Raw genomic sequence first — 20,723 nt, 5'->3', positions numbered from 1 at the left:
ACCAATGCATAGTCTTGCCTCTTTTGGCTTCCCATCTGTCAGAGGAAGGCTGCCCAGCCAAGATGGTGACTAAACAGAGGACCAGACTCAACCATGAACTGGAATACTCATCTTCTCCTTTCTCCCTTTCTCTTCTTTGTGAGTGTGAGTGTGTATGAGTGTGCCCATGTGCACACCTGTGTGTGAATGCATTCAAGTGTCTCTGTGTGGAACAGAGGCTGACTCTGCGATTCCGATCACTAATAGGCTTCCAATATTAAGAGCAGGTGAGACTTGTGACAAAGAGATGCATATCTGCATAGTTTACACAGCACAGACGGTCATTCCTTTTTTTTTAAGGGCAGTTAAAAAGAACTAGCCTGACCAGGCAGTGGTGGTGGTGCACGCCTTTAATTCCTGCACTCGGGAGGCAGAGGCAGGTGGATTTCTGTGAGTTCGAGGCCAGCCTGGTTTACAAGAGCTAGTTCCAGGACAGGGTCCAAAGCTACAGAGAAACCTTGTCTCGAAAAAAATTAAAAAAAAAAATAAAAAAGCACTAGCCTACAAAGGCCAGACTAGCAATTTAAAATCCTAGTTTTCAAATCTAAAGGCAAAAATTTTGAAAACAGATTGAAACTAAAATGAAGTGAAAGAGAATACAAATTTAATATCTTTCTTTCTTTCTTTTTTTTTTTTTTTTTCGAGACAGGGTTTCTCTGTGGTTTTGGAGCCTGTCCTGGAACTAGCTCTTGTAGACCAGGCTGGTCTCGAACTCACAGAGATCCGCCTGCCTCTGCCTCCCGAGTGCTGGGATTAAAGGCGTGCGCCACCACCGCTCGGCTTAATATCTTTCTTTAAGGAAAACCAAAGAAATCCTTATGTACCTAGCTCAAATAAAGCAGAGGTTGGATGCTCTCTGGATTCCTGAATTTCACTAGAAATCCTGTATTAACTTTTTTAGCCCATGTAGCATCTACGTTTTAGGACAGTTTTAATATTTATAATAACAGTCCTCAGGGCAAGCATATGATTGTATTATTAGCTCTCCATTCAATGTCTGTGAGACGAGAAGTGAATATTAGAAAACATATTGAAAAGAAAAGATCAACACAGCTCTATTATTTAAGATCAACAGCCATGATATGTACCAAGCTTTATTTGCTTTTAAATCACATGAAGAGAACAAACGCTTTTCAAAATATTAAACTGGTTTGCATTAACAGAGGAGAAAGAAACTGAAGTGAAACCACAGGGATTGCTGACTTCAGACAAATATTTCTTCAAAACAAGAGATACTAGTTCCTCAAAGAGTCCTCTAACGTCAGAAAAAAGATCGAGAAAAACATTAATCCCCCAGTTATTACAGCTTTTAAAACGGCATGGGTCTTAATGGACATATGTTTACATTACAGATAGCAAGCGGAGTCCCTTTCTCATAAAACTCAGGACACCACTTGACGTTTAAACTAAACAAACAACGCAAGCCTCTTCTTCATGTTAAAAAGACTTCTAACCTGATCCGCCTTCTCTTCATTTTCCAAGACTAGGAGAAAGGAGTCTGAAAGCAAAAGGATGAACGAATCCCTTCCAGGGAGGAAGCACGCACTGCTGGCGATGCACTCGCAGCCAGCGGCACGGCTACGCACAGCCTGCCAGGCTCAGAGCACTAGCCGGTCCTCTCCGCCCTCCTGAATTACCTGACCGATGGAAGCTTGGTTTTGTTGCTTTAGGAAGCACTGCTTTTTACATTCCATTAGTTGTTCGAGATCACGCCACATCTTTGCTTGCTTCATGTTTGGACCATGACTTTCTCGTACAGCTTTTTGTTTTTCCCGGAGTTTCTATCATTAAAAACAGAAAAAGTAACAATAAAGTATTAGTTAAAGAGATTTACCTCTGTCGCCTGATGGTGGTGGCAGCGCATGCCTTTAATCCTAGCACTTGGGAGGCAGAGGCAGGTGGATCTCTGTGAATTCAAGGTCAGCCTGGTCTACAGAGCTAGTTCCTGGGCAGGCTTCACAGCTACCGAGAAACCCTGTCCTGAAAAAACCAAAACAAGAAAGAAAGAAAGAAAAAAACCCAAAAGAAAGAGATTTACTTGTCATCACAAGGCAGAAAAGTATGATATGTTTTGTATATTTTATGAGTGATTAAGAGGCAACTATGTTCTCTAAAACATTTACACTAAGAATATTTTAAAAGTTAATTAAAATTAACATATTTGTAAAATAACTTGATGTTAAAAAAATTCAGAAAAGGAGCTGTAGAGAAGTCTCAGGGGTTAAGAACACTTGCTACTCTTGCAGAAGGCTCAGGTTTGATTCTCAGACCTACACAATGCTGAAGGCCAGTCCAGGGGCTCTGATGCATACATGTGGAACACTTATATACATGCAGGCAACAGACACACACATTTACAAACAAACATATTGCTTCTCAGCCTTTTGGCAAGATCAAGTGTAAGAAACAAAAAAAATTATGAGCCGGGCGGTGGTGGCGCACGGCTTTAATCCCAGCACTCGGGAGGCAGAGGCAGGTGGATCTCTGGGAGTTCGAGACCAGCCTGGTCTACAAGAGCTAGTTCCGGGACAGGCACCAAAACCACAGAGAAACCCTGTCTCGAAAAACAAAACAAAACAAAAAAAAATTATGAGAAAAACAAAAGGAATAGAGGGGAAGGAAAGGGGGAGGAGAACAGAGGGAAATGGAGGGGAAGAGAAGGGAGGAAGAAAAACAAAGGAATCAGGGAGCAGTCTGGTCTGAACACAGAATGCGGAGGACTTGAAATCAAGGGACCGGAGGTTCAGCTGTGGCTTTGTCCCATTATTAGCAAGGCACTTAGGTCCCGGACCTTAGCCTTCTCAATTCTCAGCTGCAGGGAATAACAGGGAGCAATGCAAATATGTGCCTCCTACCTTTCTTCCTTCATTGATAACAGACCGGAACACCGGATGAACTAGGCTGTGTTGTGCATGTTATTATCAGTAGATGCTATATTCTACCCTGAAATAACGTATATTCTATGTAAATTCAAATTATCAAACCACTTTTGCATATCTTCTTCAGAGACATCAGTGATTTTTTCTTTTTCCAAGACAGGGTTTTTCTGTAGCTATCAAACCTGTCCTGGAACTTGCTCTATAGACCAGGCTGGTCTCAAACTCACAGAGATCCGCCTGTCTCTGCCTCCCAAGTGCTGGGATGAAAGGCATGCACCACCACCGCCAGGCAATCAGTGATTTTTTAAAAAAAAGGTGTTTACTATTTAATAAGCCAAAATTTTTTATGAGAAATATCTTTAATAAATAAGACCAGAAGCAGGTGGATCTCTGTGAGTTCAACACCAGACTGGTCTACAAAGTGAGGACATCCAGGGCTACAAAGAGAAACCCTGTCTTGAAAAACAAACAAAAAAACAAAAATCCATTTATTTTATTTTTACTTCTGTGTATGGGTGTTTTGACTGTGTCTGTGCACCAGGTGCTTGTCTGGTCCCCATGGAGGCCAGAAGAGGGCACCAGACCCCTGGAACTGGAGTTACAGAGACATGTGAGCTGCCATGCGGGTGCTGGGGACTGAGTCAGGGTCTGTGGGAGGGCAGACAGCACTCTTCCCCACTGAGCCATCTCTGCAGCCCCCACAATTACTTTGTTACTAACAGTCTACAAAGTTTCACCTGCTAACGCTGTTTTACTGACTATAATTATAGAGAAGTAAAAACTGTTTTCAACTAATTGCAAAAATAAACACGGGTTCTGTAAACCAAGGAAGGCTGATTAAAAAGAGCAGCCAGAGTGAAGAGAGGAGGAGAAACAAGGTGGGGCTGGCAGTGTACATATACGGAAGAGTATGACGATGGAGAACACCAGGAGGGAGAGGCAAGCGAGACACAGCAGCCACCGCACAGGAACACACTCATCTTTTCTCTTTTAGGACACAGCTCATTCACCGTCAGGACAAATGAGAATGCCGGTGGCCAATGCTTGCCCAAATAAGAGGATGAACCAGGATGAAGGCGAGATTTAAACCACTGATTAAATACTGCCCACCCCAGTTATGGATACTAAAAGTAAATATAATAGAAAACAGTGAGAGAACACACAGGAGAATTTTCAGACACAACTGTAATGTAACATTTTTATACAATACAGAAAGCACAGGATTAGTATGAGAAAATTTTATGTTGTGAGTGATGTATCTCACCACAAACATGTTTATGTTCACAAATTAAAAGTATCTGGAAAAACCATTAAAGTATGTTAGGAATTTTAAGAGTTCTGAGCACGACTTTTTCAGATATAGTAAACTTAAATTATATTTTTTCTTATATTACTAAAACAATTTTCTTACCAGAAATGCTAACAATCTATAAAATTATTTAAAGGAGCGACTATGGGTAGAGGAGATGGCTCCATGGGTAAGGTGCTTGCTGCTCAACCCTGAGGATCTGGGTTGGGATCCCATCACCTGTAACCTCACCACTGGGAAGGGGACCGAACTAGAGGATCCCAGGGCCTTGGTGAGGGAGAACTTCAGATCTCACAGTTCAGTGTAGCCCCCTCAAGGGACTAGAAGAGGGCACTTATGGGTCTCCGGCCTCTGCGCGTGCGCACAACACACACTTGGAAACACTAGCTTACTCGGGGCTGGCTTGGCTGTTTAGATCCTCTCTGGAAATGAGGACTGAGGATAACTGTGTTATGGGTTAGTCTGGCTCACTGCTTAAAAATACTTTATATCCCATCGCTCCCACAGCTTTCCCTGAGATCTTGCTTAAGTAAAAAATTACACTGGAAGGAGCAAGAATTTCTTCTTGATGTTGTAGATTGAAACCAGGCTTTTGTACATGATCAGCATATGTATTACCACTGAGCTTCCCTCAGCCGAAGTATAATCTGTAAACGATTTAGAAACTACACTTGTAAAGGAACGTAAGGTTTCATAAACATTTCTGTACACATCAACATCCATCCAGACACTTTTCTCTGCATGTATGTCTGCACCACATGCATGCCTGCTGCCCACAAAGTCCAGAAGGGGACTTTGAAATCCCTGGAACTGGAGTTATAGACAGTTGTAAGCCACCATGTGGGTACTGGGAATTGGACCCAGGTCCTCTGGAAGAGCAGCCAGTGCTCTTAACCACTGAGCCATCTCTCCAGCCCCCTAGGACTTTCCTAAACAAGAGAAACGGGGGAATAGTTTCATATTAATATAACATGGAATCTTTAAAGTCTATTGACAATCATACTAATTTCTAAAAATCTAAACAATCTATTGTTAATGTATTTTACAAATGAATGTTTATATAAACTAATTCAAATATATTAATTTATTTTCCTCTTTCTTTCCTTCCTTCCTTCCTTCCTTCCTTCCTTCCTTCCTTCCTTCCTTCCTTCCTTCCTTCTTTCCTTCCTTTTTCTTTTTTAATGGCTTTGCAAGACAGGCTTTCTCTGTGTAGCCCTGGCTGTCCTGGAACTTGCTCTGTAGACCAGGCTGACCTTGAACTCAGGGATCCACCTGCCTCTACCTCCAAGTACTGGGATTAAAGGTGCACACCACCACCACCTGGCTAGTGAACACACACACACATACACCCCTGTGCACGTGCATACTCAAGTGCTTGTACACTTGAGATGGATTTGGACGTCAGAGAACCTCCTTCTAGTGTGAGTTCTAGAGAATTTACTCAGGTCACCAGGCTAACCACACTCAGCGCTATTTTTTTCTGTCTTTTTTCTTTTCTTTTCTTTCTTTCTTTTTTTTTTTTTTTCCAAGACAGGGTTTCTCTGTGTAACTTGGAGCCTCACTTTGTAGACCAGGCTGGCCTTGAACTCACAGAGATTCGCCTGCCTCTGCCTCCTTAGTGCTGGGATTACAGGTGTGAGCTACCATGCCTGGCCTACCCCTTTAAATTCTTAAGAAGAAATTAGCACCCCAAAACTGTAGCCTTCCAAAAGAATGACAATGTCAGAACTGTGCAATAGTCTGAATTAGAAACATTGAAAAATAATTCTTACCTTACCAAGGTTTTCTTGTTCAGTAATATTTTTGGTATACTGTTCCCTAGGGAGTCAACACAATGATTTAACTTCAACTTGAATTGATTTAAACACACCATTAAACTATATATTAGCAAAGCTATATACATTTACAGTTTCAGCAGAATCAGAATGAAACTCATTGGATACTTTGTTCTTCCTCATGTTCAGTCATCTCTTCCAGTGAACAGTAATTTAAAAGGGGGAGGGCAGAGCATTACATGGGAAATTAAGTTAAGAAAATTAAGATATTAAGTACTATTTTTGGTTAATCTACCCTTAAAACAATGGCAACCCATGTGCTTAAATTACACATTGCCTTTTAGAGTCTGCAGGGAGAAGGGCACACTTTAGACACACGCTAACAGTGTGTGATTCTACGATGCTTCCAGGAAGTCACCCTTCAGAGGAACTCCCACCACTTAGGAAACCAAGCAAATACTATTGGTTCACCAGTGCACGGAACCCTGAAGACTGACAGGCTGAAGGCATGTAGATAGGGAGATGCTGAGGGAGATTACAGTCTGTTTATTCAGGAATGATGCAGAGCTGTGACAAAGAATGCGACAAGTCCACACATAATGAAGAGGGGAAATTCTAAATAAATGAAGATAATTTATATATACATTTATGTATACACACATTTCTCATGCATTTGCTAACATATACACATGCAGACATATTTGTGTGGTTTTTTTTTTTTTTTTTTTTTTTTTTTTTTTTTAACGATCTCATGTAGCTCAGTATGGCCTCAAACTTAAGTGTATAACTAAAGCCAGTCTTGAATTCCTGACTGCCTGGCCTTTACCTCTCAAGTGCTGGTGATTACAGAGGTGCCACCACTCTCCCTCCCTCTCTCCCTCCCTCCCTCCCTCCCTCCCTCCCTCCCTCCCCTCTTTATCCCCCTCCCCCCCCACCAGAGTCTGACAAAATATCTGGCTGGTCTTGAATTCACCTAGGATTGACCAGGTTGGCCTTAAGCTCACAGAGATCTGCCTGCCTCTGCCTCCCGAGTGCTGGGATTAAAGGAGTGACTCACATACGTACACCTTTAATGAGGTTCCACCATTTTTCTCAGGCTGGCCTTAAACTCAGGTATCTCAGTCCAGTCCTAAACCCATAATCCTCTAATCTCAGTCTTCCAAGTGCCTAAGTTACAGGTGTATATCATCAAGTTCATCTCGAAAGCACTCAGTATCTGTGTGTGCTACTCCAAATGATTACTTTTTGGTTTTACAAATATTTTATAAGCTAAAAAACTCATTTTAAAGTAAAAAAAAAAGTACTTAAAAATCAAAGTACAAGTATATTTTAATGCTATGTAAAATATATTTAATGCTGCTTGCTTTTTTTAAAAGCAAGATTTAAAGTAGGTGACGTGTTAAGGTCAAAAGACTGAAGGTAAAGATTAAGGAACAGATGGCAAGTGTCCAGACTAATTTATGCCAACTTTGCATAAACTAGAGTCACGTAGGAAAAGGGATTCCCAATCGAGAAAATGCTCCATAAGATGAGGCTGGAGGTAAGCCTGTAATGCATTTTCTTAATCAGTAATAAATTTAAAGAGCCCTGATCACTGTGGGTCATGCTACTCCAGGGCAGTGATCTTGGGTTCTAAAGAAAGCAGTCTGCGCCAACCATGAAGAGCAAGTCAGTGAGCAGCATCCTCCATGCTTTCTGCTTCAGCTCCTGTCTCCTAGTTCCTGTCTTACTTGAGTTCCTGTCCTGTTCCAAATACTTAAAAGCTGATATAAACCTTTTCCTCCCCAAACTGATTTTGGTCAATGGATTTTTATCACAGCAATAGAAACCCTAATTAAATAAGGAATGGGAGGAGACCTTAGATCTTAAAATTGTTTGTTTGCTTACTTGAGGGGAGGGGTGTTTCAAGACAGGGATTTTCTGTATAACAGCCCTGGTCTTGAACTTACAGAGATCCACCTGCCTCTGTCTCCCAAGCGCAGGAATTAAAGGCATGCGCCACCATACCTGGCTAGATCATATATTTAAATGCAAACATTGTCTTTGTTTCTCTGTGCCAACTTAGATTATACTATTATAAGAATACAGCAAGAAAAGATGAAGAATCGAGGATATCATAAACCACCGCATCGGCAGAGAAAGATCACACCTCAGTAGTGCAAGGAAACGAGTGGTTAGGACAGGGAAGTGGCAGAGAAAACACCCATGGTCCCTGTAGAGAAGCACAGGAGGTATTTGTACACAGGAAGAAGGGTGAAAATGGCCAACAGTCCCATGAGCCTTCATTTTGTCCTTATTCATGAAACACAAGGCCCAATTGCTTGCTGTCCACGATCTCCAAATGACGCTAGGATGAGCTAAATGACATCGTAACCCAAGAGGAATGTAAGGAGTCAGGTGTGGCGCACATCTTTATCCCAGCACTTGGGAGGCAGAGGCAAGCGGATCTCTGAGTTTGAGGCCAGCCTGGTTTGCAGAGTGAGTTCCAGGACAGCGAGGACTATACAGAAAAACCCTGTCTGTGGGGACAGCAGGGGTAGGGGAGAGTATGGTCATAGCTCAGATGGCTTTAAGGAATGCGCTAGTATCGTAGGTCTGAGACTTGTCCACATGTTTTAGCATTCTCATTTACATAACAATTTCTCAGGAAACCAACAGGCTTATTATAGTAGTATGCTAGCCCAACCTGACATGCACAAGGCTCTAGGTTTGCACCTGGTACTTTGCTGAGATGGTGGTTGGGGGTGAGGTTAAAACAACAACAACAACAACAACAACAAATGCAGGCTACTTCCAAATCTTTGGGCTAATTAAAAAGAAACCAATATTGAAAATGGAATGACAATAAGTTTTGTTTCTGTAATAATATTTATAAGAACGTATCCGTGAGTTTAGAATGTAACCAACACTATTTTTCATATAATCTTCAGAATTATTTTAATTACAATTATGTATGTGTGTGCACTTGCATATGCACACTTGCATCAGAGAACACCTTGCACGAGTATGTCCTCATCTTCCACAGTGTAGATCCCAGGGGTCTTATTCAGGTTATTAGGCTTGGTGGCAAGCACCTGTACCCTCTGAGTCATTTTGCTGACCCCTTTTTACAATATTCAAATGTAATGCTATAGTCATGGCACAATTCTTTTCCACAAAATAACTCGAGGAATATGCAAGTGTATTATGATAGTGTTAATGTATGCATGCAGGTGCACTCACCCATGTGGGGCGTACAGAAGCCAGAGGTTGATTTCAGCTAGCTTCCTCCCTTGCCTCTGTTCCTCATGTTTAAAGCAGTCTCTCTCATTGAGCCTAGAGCTTATGTTTTGGATATACTGGCTGGCCCGTGAGCTCCATGGGAAGTGCCTGTCTGAGCCCCAGTGCTGGGGTTCTAGGTACCTGCATCACATCTGCTCTGTGTGGGTGCTGGGGATTCACATTCAGCTCCTCATGCTCGTACAGTGAGTGCTTTACTCCTCAGCCATACGGACTTTGTTCTAAATAAAAACTAGCTTACATTTACTTATTTTGTATGTGAATGCACATTCAAACGCCTGTGCCACAGCACATGCATGGAGGTCAGAGAACAACTTGTGGAACTCAGTTCTCTCCTCCTGCTGTGTGGGTCCTGGGAACTGAACCGCAGTTGTCAGGGCTGGCAGTAAGCACCCTTACCCACTAAATACCCCACTAGCCCCATATTGGATGTTTTAGTGATGAAGTACATCCTGTCAGAAAATGACTGGACATTTAACAGTTTAGAAGCAATTACTTCCTTCTTCCTTTTTTAGACTGATAGCGTTGAAGAAGTGAATAAAATTTCTAAAATGTCTATTTTTCAAGAACAAATCAACTATTCTCATTTCTTACCACTGACAATACAGACTATGAGAGCAGAGTTTACATTCTTTGAAAGAATCTGATAAGAACGTTTATAGTTTAGTATGGCGAGCAGGCATTAAAGCTGCTCTATTCCTAGAGGAGCTCCGCCGGCCATGCCTTCTGGTGTACCACATGGACAGTGCCTCAGGCTACTTCCTAGCTCCCCCTGGGAACACCAATGCACAGACACTCAAAATCTCAACTGCAGCCGCAAATGGGACCCCTACCCTTTTGTGTTCTTACTTGACAGTGAAAAGAAAACTTCTGAGCTGGGTTATGGTAGTACACCCCTTTAATCCCAGCACTCAGAGGCAGAGGCAGGCAGATCTCTGTGAGTTCGAGGCCAGCATGGTTTACAAAAGCTAGTTCCAGGAGAGGCTCAAACTCTACAGAGAAACCCTGTCTTAAAAAACAACAACAACAACAAAAAAAAAAAAAACAAAGAAAAAAAGAAAGAAAAAAGAAAACATCTCCATTACTGCATTTTATTACAACTTGCAATTTAGCTATAAATGCATTTTAAGGCAAGAGTTGATTCAGTACAGTATGCCACAAGTTGAGACTACAGAAAGTCGCCATTTAAGACTAAGCAGTATTTGCACACCCTTCCCTTTTCGAAGGCTGGCAATGCTGCAGTCACATGGTATCTAGCTAAGGCAGAAGTCACACTGTACAATCAGCAGGCAGATGACCAGAGTCCCAGCCATGTGTGCTTACGGAGACAACATTAAAGCATTCACGCTTACACAGAGCTAATACACAAGTCACATATTCTTGGAGGTGGGAGTGGGGTTAATGGTTAAAGGAAGGTGCAAGGGTTTGGAACCAGATAATGGTGATGAGTCAGCACTGTAAATGTAATCAGTGCCACTAACTGCATGCTTAGAGGTGGCAAAAGTGTAACTTATATTTTATATAAATATATATATTTATTACATGACGAAAAGAAAGCAAGGTGTACAACTGTACCCCATTAGGAGGGCTAGAATCGCTAAGGTTCAGTAATAGCTCAAATGCTCTGTAAGCTTCTATCTTATTTATAAACCTACAGCTGAAAACACTGAGTAAGTCAATTCAAAAATAAAATAACTTGCCTGATTGCTTTCCTTTTTTCTTGTTGATCAGAAGAGACGTAAGCCTTCATCTCATCAGTTGCTCGGCGAAGCTGAACTTCCAGGTTCTAAATGCAAAGACAGGCTTCAGGAAGTCTTTACTGTTGGGGGCCTCAGAAGGGGCCTACAAAACGACTCAGCAGGTAAAGTCTAACAACCCGAGTTCCATCCCCAGGACTGACACAGTGGAAGGAGAGAACTGAATCCTACAAGCTGCTCTCTGACCTCCACAGACACACCAGGGCACACACATACACACAATCAATCAACCCATCAATCAATGAAATAATTTTTAGTCAGGTCTCAGGAAGCAGAGTCAGGCAGATCTCTTTGAGTTCAAGGCCAGCCTGGTCTACATAGTGAGTTTTAGGACAGCCAAGGCTACATTAAGAGACCCCTGTTTTGAAAATCAAAAACCAAAACCAAATGAACAAAAAAATAACCGTTTTGAACATTTTCAGGAGCGCTTCTGCTGCATACTCTTTGTCTCACCTTAATCGCACAGTTTGTATAATGGTATTTACTCTCCTCCTGAAGACATTCTTCACGCAGGCCTCGTACTTCCTACAATATAATGTTAAGTGGGTAACAAATTATTGAAAGAATAAAAGAGAAGTTGGCTTTAAATGCACAACAGAAGAGTGGTCATCAGAATCACCCCAGCACAAGCTTGTCTACAGTAACAATGTAGTACCGCTGGCCGCCAGGTGACTCCTGGCACTTTCTAACCTGCTGGTGCAGCTACTCACTCACCAAGTTCTACGTGACTAGACTCTGGTAGGAGCTAGGGACACAGCACTGAAGAAAACAGGAATGAAGACTATTTGTGATGGGTACAGGTGTTATGTGGGTAGATGGCTCAGTCAGCAGGCCAGGCTGATGAGGAGAATGAGAAATACTAGGGAGAGCAATCTGGAAAGCCTGTGAGGAGGCAGTGACCTTCAGGTGGAGATCTTTGTGATAAAAATAAAAGGAGAGAAGACACTGAGTGTCCTGGGCAGAGAGAAGAGTACATACAAAAGCCTGGAGGTGGAACTGAGCTTGGCCAGTCTGGAGTGCTGGACAAGGAGGACTGCAGGACACGGTATGACCTTGACAAGGCAGGAGGAGCCCCACACAACAGAATTTGGAGGTTAGGTTTCACTCAAGTGTAGTGGGAAGTCAATGAGGGTGGCCTATATCAAAAACTAGCTTCTTGGTCTGTTATAGGAGATTAAATGTCAGAAGACAAGAGATGGATAGATGGCTACTACGGAGTCTGGGCAGGAGAGTATGGACTTTAAGCTTCGGTGGTAGTGGTACAGATGGAAAAATTCAGTGGATAAATATAAAGTTCAAAGGAATAAAGGTCTTTGAGCCTTGGAGGCAGTCTAGGAGACGATGATAAAGATGTAAGAACTCGCAACACTGAGTGAGAATGTGCACACACAGGTAGCTTTCGCTAAACTGTTGAAATAAAAACTCCATTCTTACCTGTTCTAATTTGGACCGATTGCTTTCAAGGCCGGCTGCACAGCTATCATACTGGGCTTTCTTTTCGTCACACTCCTGGGTTAGTTCCTAGTTTGAAAAGGGCAAATGATTAAGTGAAAAACAAACACATAAAATGTAGCTCTGAAACAATGCATGGCCTTGTCAGTCTTGTAACTTGAGTCTAAGCTTCTTGGCATACTTATGAGTTATTTATACAACAATTGGACATTTGAGAATTATGACAGATGGGGGTGCTGATAAGAATAATAGCTACCATGTACTCATCTGTGTGCCAGGCTCTTGCTTAGGAGCTGGGGCTACAACAGCGAACAAAACAGCATCCCCTAAGTAACGCTCAGAGTGCACAGGCTGTAAGAGCTCCAGTGGACGGACGCAACCTGCACAGCAGCACGCAGGACTCTCAGACCTAATCCAGGCTTGGGGACCAGTAGGGCCGACTTCCTGGAGAAACTGATATCTAAACTGAGAATGGGGGATTAGTAAGAGTGGTTAGGGAAAGGGAAGCAAGGGAAAGAAGATTTTTTTTTTCCTTAAACAACAACAACAATAACAAAAATGGAATGTCATGTGTAAAGGATTGGGAAGTACAGGAGATGAAAGATTCAGGAATATAAGAGTAGTCCATTATCAGTGTATCTGAGAATATCCAGAGAGAAGGATGATGATGAATGTGGGTGTCTGATAAGAACTTTGTGAATCCTACCAGGGCACATGAACAATTAAATCTTACAACAATATCCTGAAGGAGGTACTGACTGCTACCTCCACAAGATGCTTAGAGAACACACAGAAAGGTCAGGTCCTGGCCAAGACTATGCATCTATAAAGGGCAGAGTCAGAGTGAATTCAGGCTCCTCTAAGAGCTTCAAAGTTTAGTCACATATTTTGAAGGAGATAATCTAAAAACCTGCTGCAAATATACAAGGATGCTAAGTATTTGCAAATGCTTGTTAAGGAAGAACAAATGTCTCCTAAAATCCAGAGCTGAACTGAATCGCCAAGGAATCAGAATCATCAGGACCAGAAACAAGAGACGGACAGTGGCTCTTCTGGGGAAATGAGGGTGAGGAGTTGGAACTGAGGACCCCATAGTAGACTGTGGTTAAAGAGTAAGGGTAAAATCAGCCTGGAAATGATCTTGGTTCTACATAGTAGCACTCTTGGAATCAAGCATTACCATGGAAGAGGAGTGTTGTATGGGCTGTCTCTGTTGTGCAGACCCTATATGGCTTGGGGTAACTAGAATGGCATAAAGACTGAGAGAGTATTATGGCTTTATGTATTAAAAATGAGCTAACGGGCCGGGCGGTGGTGGCGCACGCCTTTAATCCCAGCACTCGGGAGGCAGAGGCAGGCGGATCTCTGTGAGTTCGAGACCACCCTGGTCTACAGAGCTACTTCCAGGACAGGCTCCAAAGCCACAGAGAAACCCTGTCTCGAAAAAAAAAAAAAAAAAAGAGCTAACGGGAGGCCAGCGAGATGGCTTAGTGAGTAACAGCGCTTGTTGACAATCCCTGGGACTCATGTAGTGGGCAAAAAACTGACTCCCACAAGTTGACCTCTGATATAGATGCACGTATATGTACACACATACATACCCCACACACACCAAAATAAATGACTATAACAATCGTATGTCCCGTAAGTAGGAAAGGTCAGCATCTGTGTGCACTTAGACAGCTTCTCACTAAGATGAACTTGCTACAGTTGATGACAGAGCCTTCTTCAAAAACAAAAAGAAATGAAACACACAAACATGGCTGGTCTGGAACTTAAAACTTACTATGTAGACTAGTCTGGTCTCAAACTCATAGAGATCTGCCCGCCTCTGCCTTTTGAGTGCTGGGATTAAAGGCCTGAGTCACAATGACGGCTAGTGACAGCTTTTCTTCTCTTTTTTGTTGTTGACCTGTGAATCTGAAATCTAAACCAATCAAGATACAGCTTAAACTCAGGCTGACAATAGGTTTAAATTTCTCCACCTACACGGTTTAAGAACTTGCAAGCTGAGACAGTAGCTCAAAACTAGCTTCTAGCTTATGAAAGTTCTAAAACTTTAGGCCAGAAAACCAAATAACCACTCCTGCTGCCAGAATTCAAGAGACAAACAATCCACAGAGCACATGACTGTGGTCCAGCTTTTGGGAGGCTGACAGAAGAGGAGGAGAGTGAGTCACACAGCCATCCTCTGTTTCACAGAACAACAGAGACAGACATTGGTGTGCACATACATACACATAAGAAAATAAAGTGAACCACCACCCCCCCCCCAAAAAAAAAAGGGAATTTGAGGTCTGGAGAAATGGGTCAGCAGTTGAAAGCTAGGTTCACAAGCAGAGGACTTGAGTTTAGTTGCCAGCACTCATGTTATGAGACGCACAACCTCTTTTATCTCCAGTTCCAGTGCATCTATTGCTCTCTTCTGGCTTCTCTGTTGCCCCATACAAACAAACAAAGGAATGAATGAATGAATGAATTTCAGGGAGGGTGGCTGCTTGGAAGGAACGTGTGAAATTCAGGCAGCAATGGTGAGCACTGGTAGCTATGAGGTGAATCTAAACCAGACATGGCTGTATAAAGTAGGAATTATGATAGTAAAAACACCATGACAGCTACTCTCAGAGATGAAGAAATAAGAAAATAAAATGTCAGAGGACTATTATGCCAAAGCCCAGATTCCCAAAACATTACCACGAAGCTGTATCTGATGCAAAAGCAAAGAGTTTTTATTGTGAGTTAACTCAGTCTCCATTTGTTTGAAGCAGGGCAGCAATAGGACTAGCTCAGGAGAGACCCCAGCAGCAAACATAGGAGGTTTATATAGGGGAAGAGGTTTGGGGCATTCCAAGCCTCTGGGTTTGTGATTGGCTGCCCGAGTTGGGTGAGGCAGACTTCCAGGCTTGGGATTGGCTAACCCCTATGATGTAAAGGGATATCCAGGCCTGAGGGAATTCCCAACTGCTAGTAACTACTTGAAGGGAATTTCAAGCCTAAAGGGGCTCAGTGATTGGTCTGTTTTCCCTGCTCAGGGATTGGCTGGTTTTGTGTCAGGAGCAGAGATGGCTCTAATTCTAGGGCTAAACTGTGTTTCTTTCTTTGGTTCTTTTTACCTTTCTTGACTCTAACTTTGGGACCAGGAGAATTTCTTTGGTATGCTCTGAATCTAGGGGCTTAGTGTGTTCTTTTGGAACTGGTTTCAGGGTCTGGGGACATTTCTCAGGCTCTAGGTTTGGGGACAAAGTGTCTTTCTTTCTTTTCCTGGCTCTGAACCCAGAATCAGACTGCTGGGGGCGGTTGTGTTAGGACTATGAACTCACTGAACCTGTGGATGCCTCTCAAGGACAGTACCACCTGTGTGTGTGTGGGGGGGTTAAATTATTCTAAAATCTATGTATTAGCAAATGATGTTAATTAATCTTAGTCTTTATTAAGTCAAGGATATATATGAAAAAGAGGAAATTATGATTGAAGTAGAAGACAGAAGAGGACATAAAGGAAGGAAGTAAAGGAAGAAAAACTGGCTTCCGGAATGGAAGGTGGACAGTAAGAAATTAAGCAAAGAAACAGCACAGTACACAGGACACACAAAAGAAAAATCCCGACAGATCTACAACCTGACTAAACGCATGGAAGCACAGCCACACAAACCCCAGCTACCTTCTATGCTGGGACACACAGGACAAAAACAATGGCACAGGAAACGGAGTCAGAAGAAATAAGAGGCTGCACCAAGCAACAAGAAATCTGGCTCACCTGCTTCCCAAACAATCCCAGGCAAAAGCATCACCAAGAGTGAAGTCGGAAAACATAAAGGTAGGACGACATAACTTACCAGGAAAGGCTTTTTGTTTGCTTGACTTTGCAAGCAAAGTTTTTAGGTGAAGTAAAACACACCTCACATGGAGTTTATCATCTTTTGTTTTTGTTTGTTTTTCCAGACAGTGTTTCTCTGTGTAGCCCTGGCTATCCTGGAACTCACTCTGTATATCTGGTTGGCCTTAAACTCACAGAGATCTACCTCCTCTGCTGGGATTAAAGGTGTGCGCCACCATCACTCGGCAATTTTCTTGTTTTTTGTTTTTTTAATTGTTAAGAGTGTGTGGAATAATGTCAAAGGATGTCTTTACCAGATACAATAGCGCATCACAGTATAACATGCATCACAGTATAGCATGCATCACCGTATACCATGCATCACCGTATAGCATGCATCACCGTATAGCATGCATCACCGTATAGCATGCATCACCGTATAGCATGCATCACAGTATAGCATGCATCACAGTATAACAGAATCAAAGCACACAGGCAAACACTAAGAAAGATAACAGTAAACAAAACTCTGCTGCCAGAGAAGGCAAAGAAGTTGAGAAAGGAGGGAAGAAGTTAAAAAGACCAAGCCAAACCAGCTTCCTCCCTCCTCAAGGCGGGAATTAGTAGATACTATCTAATCAAATGGGTGACATACAATGGCTAAAGCAAAACCACAAGCTGGAACACAGCTACTCAAACACAGAGAGATTCTGCACAGGCTTTAACACTAAAAGTCAAACAAAGTGATACCACTAAGACTAACTATGTCTTTATGTCAATAAACAGAAACAATGTAACTTATTAAAATAAACCTTTCAGATTATAACACACAGCAAAATCTAATTTAAGATTTGTCAAAAATATGTAAAGTGGGGGCTGGAGAAATGGCTCAGAGGTTAAGAGCACTGCCTGCTCTTCCAAAGGTCCTGAGTTCAATTCCCAGCAACCATATGGTGGCTCACAACCATCTGTAATGAGGTCTGGTGCCCTCTTCTGGCCTGCAGGCATACACACAGACAGAACATTGTATACATAATTAATAAATAAATATTTTTTAAAAATATGTAAAGTGTCAGGCAATGGTGGTGCACACCTTTAATCCCAGCACTCGGAAGGCAGAGGCAGGCAGATCTCTGTGAGTCCAGTGCCAGCCTGGTCTACAGAATGAGTTCCAGGACAGGTTCCAAAGTTACACAGATAAAACCTGTCCCCCCAAAACAAAAACAAAAATATAAAGTATAAGAAGGGAGAAATGTATAGCAGCCAAGTGTAAAAATATCTGACTGTGACAGACAGGCTTGATTTTAGTCTGCCTTTAATACAAATTTGTATTTGTGATAATGTGTGTGTGTGTGTGCGTGTGTTTGCTTGTGTGACTCTCTGTGTGTGTTTGATAGCAAGTTTATGTTAGGGAACTTTACCCAAAGTATTTCACATGCTACATACAAGCTCTACTGCCGAGCTATGCCCATAGCCCCTAGAAATAATTATATTTTTAGAAAGTAAATACATGTTAAACAAACTTAAGGTAGCCATTAACTAATTAGTTAGGGCATGGAAAGATGGCTCAGAGTTAAGACTGCTCACAACTCTCCCAGAGGACCTGAGTTCGTATCTCAGCACATACACAGGGCAGCTCACAACCATCTGTAACCCCAGATCCAAAGGATCCAAGGAGTTCTAGTCCTCATAGTCTTCCCACTTTTGCTATATGCTATCACACACGCACACTGAATACAAAAATAACAATAAAGAAATCTTTGCCACATGTCTTTAATACTAACACTTGGGAGGCAGAGGCAGGTGAATCTCTGTGAGTTTGAGGCCAGCCTGGTCTACAGACTTTCCAGGAAAGCCAGAGTTACATAATCAGACTCTGTCAATAGATAGATAGATAGATAGATAGATAGATAGATAGATAGATGATAGATAGATAGATAGATAGAATCTATTCATTATCACAAAATTCCTGGAAAATATTTAAAACACTATTAATTGTTATTATTATTTGTGTGTGTTGTCCTTATTGTGTGTGTGTGTGTGTGTGAGAGAGAGAGAGAGAGAGAGAGAGAGAGAGAGAGAGAGAAGAGCAGATAGGAAAAATATTATTTTTGTGACAAGGTCTCCTATAGCTTAGCTGGCCTTGAACTTTTTTTCTATAACAAAGATTCCTCTGGGTTCAGGAAAGAGAAATCCTGCTTCAGGAACTCAGCTCACTCACAGCTGGGGCAAGAGACCCAACAGCAACCCACAGAACAAAGTCTTATCTTTATAGACTTAAAAAGATTTATTTATATTTAAATGTACACGCATGTCTCTGTGAGCACCTGTCACATACGTGCAGGTGCCCATGGAGACCAGAAGGCATCAGATCCTTTGGAGCTGGGGTTACAGGAGGTCGTCTGCCGCCCTGTGTGGGAAACTGTGGGCCAAACTGATTTCTGGAAAAGCAGCAAGTGCTCGGAACCTCCGTCTCCAGCCCACTTTTTAGATTTTAATGGGGAGAAGTCTGTGCCACGAGATGAGGCCTTAGTACTAAGGTGGCAAGGCTTCTGCAAACAAGGGATTTAGCGCCTTAGTGAAGGAACTAGATGGGCCACAAGGCCAAGCCTTAGGCCTGGGATAGAGAGAGCTGCAGAGAGGTGTAGCTACCCCTCTATAGCAGCAGCATCTGCCGCCTAGGATGACCTCAATTCCCTTCTACCCCATCCTACTCCAAGTGCTGGGTTACAAGTGTTGGCCTCAGGCCCAGTTTTATGTGGTGCTGGGGACTAAACCTAGGGTCTGGGCACACTAGGCAAGCACTCTGCCAGCTGAGCTTCCTCCCTAGTCCCTATATTCTTTTCCTCAGACAATCTGTACAGCTTGAATTATGTACAGTTTTGGGGTCTTGGGGTTTTCTGAGATAGGATCTCATGGAGCCCATGATGGCTTCAAGCTCAATATGCAGCTGTAACCAAGGGTGACCTTGAACCTCTGAACCTTCCAGCTCTACCACATTCAGCTTAGTGTTAACTTTTATAAGAAAAAAAGCAATCAATCAGTAAAGAGTACTTCAAGAAGACTAAACTATCAGACTGTATACTTTAAACTGATATGTTAGTAATTACATGTAATTATTCCATTTAATTACACAGCTATGGAATTACCTCAAGATGCTGTTCTAGCTACAAATGATTATAAAAAATTTAGATAAATTGTAGGTTGCAAATCTTGAATTGATGATACTCTTGATTTTAAATAGTTGTAGTATTCAAAGTGCAATAGTTAATTGCAAAATTCCCTAAATACTTGAGGGTAGTCCATTAAAGTTAAAAAGTATACAATATTTTTATTTTAGCACGCGGTGGGCGGAGACCGGCGCGCAGACGCGCAGATGCGGCCGGATGTGGGATAGTCCAAGCATGAAACATTGAATCCCACACTGACAACAGATCGCCCTACTACAATTAAATCAAGTAGGTTTTTTTGGGGCCTGGCCTGCAGAGTGGTAGGCCTTTTATTGGCGAGGTCCACTGGTGAACGGGGAGCCTGGTCCTGTCCCTGAAGACCCTCCTGGGTGGGGAGAGTGTTCTTGGCCCACGGCGGGACACAGGAAACGGAGCGGGGGCATTGCCCGACCCCCCTGACCCCTCGGTTAGTCTGCGAGGGCTGGTCCCCTCTGCTGGGGCTGCTTCTCCTCTGCTGTGACCTCTCTCTCCCTGGCCCATCCCAGGGGCCTCCTTCACTCTCCCTCCCTTCCACGAGGCCGCGGGATTACCCAGTATAGCCTGTTTGGGCTCTGGGTCGGGGGAGATCGGGGCAGAGGGCAGTGGGAGTTTCTCTGTTTGGGTGGCTGGCCTGCAGAGTGGTAGGCCTTTTGTTGACGAGGTCCCTGGCGAACGGGGAACCTGTTCCTGTTCCTGAAGACCCTTCTGAGTGGTGAGAGGGATCTTGGCCCACGGTGGGAGCCAGGAAACGGAGCGAGGGCATTTTGTAAGTGGGGCCCCTGGCCAGCAGGAAAACCTGATCCTGTTTTAGAAGACCCATTATATAGCATCGATAGGAGGAGATAGGCAGGCGACAAGGCAAGAATTCACCCAACAATCTGAAAAACAACATGAAAACACCAGAACCCAATGATCTTACAACAGAAGGACTTGAACACCCTAACACAGAAGAAGTGGAAAAAAATTGACTTAATGAAAGCAATAGAGTCCCTTAAACAACATGTAAAAAACACCCTTATAGAAATGGATGAGAAGTATAACAAAAAGTTTGAAGAAATGAGTAAATACGTAAATGATACCCTGGGAAACCAAGAAAAAAACGATCAAACAGGTAATGGAACACAGTTCAAGAATTGAAAACTGAAATGGAAGCAAAGAAGAAAACACAAACTGAGGACCACCAGCTGGATATGGAAAATCTAGGTCAA

General features: G+C 42.7%; 1 protein-coding gene across 2 annotated transcripts in view; it reads right to left on the bottom strand.

Moving 5' to 3' along the window:
* Positions 1–1,117: 1,117 nt before the first annotated feature.
* Ift81 (intraflagellar transport 81) overlaps positions 1,118–20,723 on the bottom strand; it is an 83,151-nt gene continuing 63,545 nt past the window's right edge. For both annotated transcript variants that reach the window (XM_057764561.1, XM_057764560.1), the window contains exons 15-19: positions 12,473–12,559; positions 11,492–11,563; positions 10,982–11,067; positions 6,000–6,045; positions 1,118–1,820 (exon numbers count right to left, since the gene is read on the bottom strand). In XM_057764561.1, the coding sequence (XP_057620544.1) occupies positions 1,638–1,820; positions 6,000–6,045; positions 10,982–11,067; positions 11,492–11,563; positions 12,473–12,559 (474 nt within the window). In that variant the 3' untranslated portion in view covers positions 1,118–1,637. The remainder of the gene's footprint in view (positions 1,821–5,999; positions 6,046–10,981; positions 11,068–11,491; positions 11,564–12,472; positions 12,560–20,723) is intronic.

The sequence above is a fragment of the Chionomys nivalis genome, chromosome 3, assembly GCF_950005125.1.
Source record: "Chionomys nivalis chromosome 3, mChiNiv1.1, whole genome shotgun sequence".
NCBI lineage: Eukaryota > Metazoa > Chordata > Mammalia > Rodentia > Cricetidae > Chionomys > Chionomys nivalis.
Note: the sequence above shows the minus strand (reverse complement) of the source record. Positions and strands in the feature narration are given on the sequence as shown.